The sequence below is a fragment of the Apis dorsata genome, unplaced genomic scaffold (assembly GCF_000469605.1).
Source record: "Apis dorsata unplaced genomic scaffold, Apis dorsata 1.3 scaffold_1121, whole genome shotgun sequence".
Lineage (NCBI taxonomy): Eukaryota > Metazoa > Arthropoda > Insecta > Hymenoptera > Apidae > Apis > Apis dorsata.
In genome coordinates, this window is record NW_006264219.1 from 116,330 (window position 1) to 120,662 (window position 4,333).

A 4,333-nucleotide genomic window follows, 5' to 3' on the forward strand; every position below is an offset into this window, starting at 1 on the left:
AAAAAAAATTAATTTTATCTATAGTTGTTTTTACTTTACATTATCTATATCTTGATAATTATAATATATAATATAATAATTATAATAATGATAATTATAAATTGATAACTTTTATAACTTGATTTTTAATATTATATCTTTAATTAAAATCTATAAATAATCTTAATGAAAAATTTTAATTTTTTATATAAAAAAACTGTAAAGTGATTTTAAAAAAATATTATAATGAAAAGTATTTCCATAATCTTTTGTATAATAATTTTAGATACACAAAATACTACATAAAATTTGTTTAAATTGGTTTGGAAAAAAATGGTTAAATCATTATAGTTATAATCATTATCTAAGTCAGTAATTGTACCCATTATTCAATTCTTTAAAAATTTTTCAAAATTGATAACGAAATCATTCGAACAAAAGATAATCATTAATCATTAAATTAATTAAAATAATATAGAAAGAAAAAATTAATATAATAATAAGCGATGATTTTTGTTTAAATATGTATAAAGATTAAAAATAAAAAAATTCACAATTGATAAATTTATTTTGTTAGTAAATGTATATATGTATACTATATTTAAAAATCATTACCATTACTAAATAAAATCTCTCTTGGATTCAGTAAAATGAATGTTATAAAAAATGTGACATAAATTTCTTAAAATGCTTGAATCTTTGCGTCTTTGTCTAATTATCGTAATTTTCTATATTTCTCATTCTCATAAAATATGAAATAAGTTTTATTTATTTTGCAATTATACATTGAGTTGGTGGAAAAGTTTATATGTAGATTTTTGACCCTGGTAAGGTAAACAATTTCAAATATAACAGTTTATATACTTTTACAAGGAAATTGAAATTCTATGTTACAAAATATTATATTATTATATATGTCAACATTATGTCAACAGTAAATTAAGCAATTATAGTAATTAAACATAAAACAAAACAATTTGTGTTTCTAATTATTCATATAAATATAGGTATTAATATAGGTATTTATTTAATTTTATTATCTTAGAAATGTATGTGTACAAAATATTAAAATTTCAAGTAATAAATTTCCAAGAATATCCGAGCATATTTTTGAAATGTTTGATAGCATATATATTCAATACTTATAAAAAACGAAAGTTTGAAGATTAATTTTAACTTAAATTTTTTTTGATTTTGTTAAATATTAATATTTGTAAAGAAATAACTAATTAATATAAAATTAAAATTTGCTTCAGTCTAGCATTTTTATCTTTCTTTTTCTAAAATCCTAATTTTGAATTCTATTTGTCTTTTGATCACTCATTTTAATTGCAAAGGATTAAGATTTTTGAAAAAATCAATAAATATTCTACATAAAATTTATTTTTTATATCAAAAATAATGTAAATAAAATTACAGTCATAAATTTTTTTTAATTATCGTAATAAGAATAATAAATAATAAGAAAATATGTAAATACTTAAATATATGTATCGCAAAAAAATATTTTAAAAAATTGATATTCGGATATTATTATTAATAGATTTGTCGAAAATAATATGATTTATTGAATTTATTATTAATTTTTTTTAATGAATGTAAAAATTATATCAATATGTACCAAAATAAAACTATTAATAATTAATAAATAAATTTATATATATTATAAAAAAAATTTTTTTTTGATAATTGATTTTTTTTATTATTAAATAATTAAATAATTTATTTGATACAAGAATGCCGGTTATGTGAATGTCAATCTCGAAAAAAATTTAAATATAATTCTTTTAGAAGAAATATTAAATATCGAATAATTTATCAAATTTGATCGAATTTTAAATTATAAAATAATGTCATCTAGGGATAAATGTTAAAATTATTAATATACATAAATTGGTAAATATCTTAAAAAAATTTATTAATAGATTACATAGCAATTTTACAATATTTATATAAAATTAAAGTAATTTAAAAACTAAATACATGTATACATCATAGTAAATTGATTTATTTCTGCATTTACAAAATCCAAACGAAGTATTATTTTTCCACCAACTCAATTTATATATATCTATATTTACTAAGTTTATAAAAAATATACATTAAAAATATATTATTCACAAAAAATAAATGCACAATTTTTTTTAATTTCGACGCAAAACTATTTGTTTTTCTCGCGATCAAACACGATTTTGCCGCCCAATACTCAATAGAACAATCGAGATCTCGACTCCTTCGAACTACGAGACTGTGCCAAGGTGGCGATACAATTTTGGCGATGATATCGGAAGCGCGTCGATCGAGTCGATCGAGAACTATCTCTTAGCCTATTTTCTGAATCACCGAACCACTTTATTAATCCTTTTGAAACTGTATCTGCTTTTCATTCTAACTTCTTTAATCCCATTTTTCTCTCTCTCTCTCTTTCCATTATCATATTTTATTTTGATAAACTATAAATCTTCATGTTTTATTTTCGAAAAATAATAAATTTTTATTCTACAATAAAAATTGAATAATTGCATGAAATAATTTATGGCATAAGTGTCAAGTTGTTATCTTTACCATTAAGGGGAATTTTTGTATATAAATATATATCGAAATATATTTATTTTAATTTTTTTTTCTTTTCTATTAAATATATTTTCTATATCTATCTTTTCTATCCATTTATATCTATTTTCATTCTTTTCTTCTATGTTCGGTAAAATACAAAGAAAATTATATATTTTCCATCTTCCACAGGGATTAAATCTGATACGAATCAACATTTTACCGCAATTATACTTACATCTGTCTTTGTTGTTTTCAATTAGAAAAATAAGAAAAGATATCGCAATAATATCACTTGTATAAATTATGTATATATATATATATATATTAAAATTCGATTTCATTATTCCATAACTCTGATTTTTTGTGCAGTTATCCAATCTTCACTGTATATTTTATCTCAACAAACAAAAATTCGTCCGGCGATTTTTAGGTGGATCATCGCAACAACACGATCAAGACGCGCGGTATGACGCGACATCATGCGACGCGATGAGACACTATGTGACTTGACTCAACGCGATTCGACGACGAAACAACGCAAATACGACAAGGCACAAGATGCAAGAAAGAAGAAAATGTTTTTGCGACAGTCTTTTCTAAAAAATGATTTTCAACTTTCTATCAATACATGGTTGGGAAAAAAAATATCGTTTGACGTTTTCTTCGTGAAACTGGTTCGTGGTTAATTTACTCACGGTGAATATTCTGCGATGTTCCAGCATGTAGAAACGATGTTGCAAACTACCTTCTTTGTCGGAAAGTCGGTCCTATTTAAAGCTTTGAACGGTGATTCTGCCCGAAAATAACACAAAGGGAACGCGCGGGAGTGTGCGCAGCAAATCATCCGTTCGCGACAACTACGCAATTTTCGCTTCGAAGAACTCGATTCGTATCGAGTACTTTGATCTCTCATTGATGCCTGCCTCGTGTTTCGATCTTTGATTTTCTGTATTTCGATTTACGGTTTTTCATTCCAATTTTCTCACCGTTTCCCACAACCTCTCTTTCCTTCTCTTCACAGCTTGCTTCGTATCCCCTCGAGATCAATTTACGAAATTGACGTTTATATACAGTAATTCGCATTAATATTCGAACATCATGATATGCAAAAAATTATTACTTTATAATATTTACTTATATTCGTGTTATTGAATTGATTTCTTTTTTATTTTTTCTGCAAATTTTTCATTAAATTTTATAAAATAGATTATTACTATAACAATAAAAATATATGTAATATGCTTTTCATTACATATTTTGATAAAAGAGAATGTATATAATTTTTGAATTTGTATAGGACAATGGCAAAAGTATATAATATAAATTAATAATTAAATAGTAAATATATTTACCAAATTACTGCCCATATGAAAAATATAATTAATAGAAATTATTTATTTATTTAATGCACATAAATTAAATAATAGAAAAATTTAAAATCATAAAAATATTTATTACAATTTATTTACTGTAATCACTTATTTATATATCACTTATATTATATTCAGCGAATTTTAATCGCTAATGAATAAATATAATTTAAAACATAAATATTTATTTAAATTTATTTAACTTGATTATTATCCAAATTTTTTTAAAAAATTCTTGAAATTTTCAATTTTTTTATTATTTACTTTATCATTTATTGAATTAAAATATATTAAATAAATAAATAAAATTATTATAATAATATAATAAATAATAATATAAAAATTTATTTTTATATTATTTATATTATATTAATTACAAGTGTTTTAATATATTAAAAAAAATTACTTAATTTTAAATTTAACATCAT

The 4,333-nt window shown here is 21.6% G+C and overlaps 1 protein-coding gene across 1 annotated transcript in view; it reads right to left on the reverse strand.

Moving 5' to 3' along the window:
* Positions 1 to 3,376, reverse strand: part of LOC102680457 (ankyrin repeat domain-containing protein 65-like) — a 17,174-nt gene extending 13,798 nt beyond the window's left edge. Inside the window, exon 1 of the mRNA XM_006624753.2 lies at positions 3,231 to 3,376. Within this exon, the coding sequence (XP_006624816.1) occupies positions 3,231 to 3,257 (27 nt within the window). The 5' untranslated portion in view covers positions 3,258 to 3,376. The remainder of the gene's footprint in view (positions 1 to 3,230) is intronic.
* Positions 3,377 to 4,333: the final 957 nt, after the last annotated feature.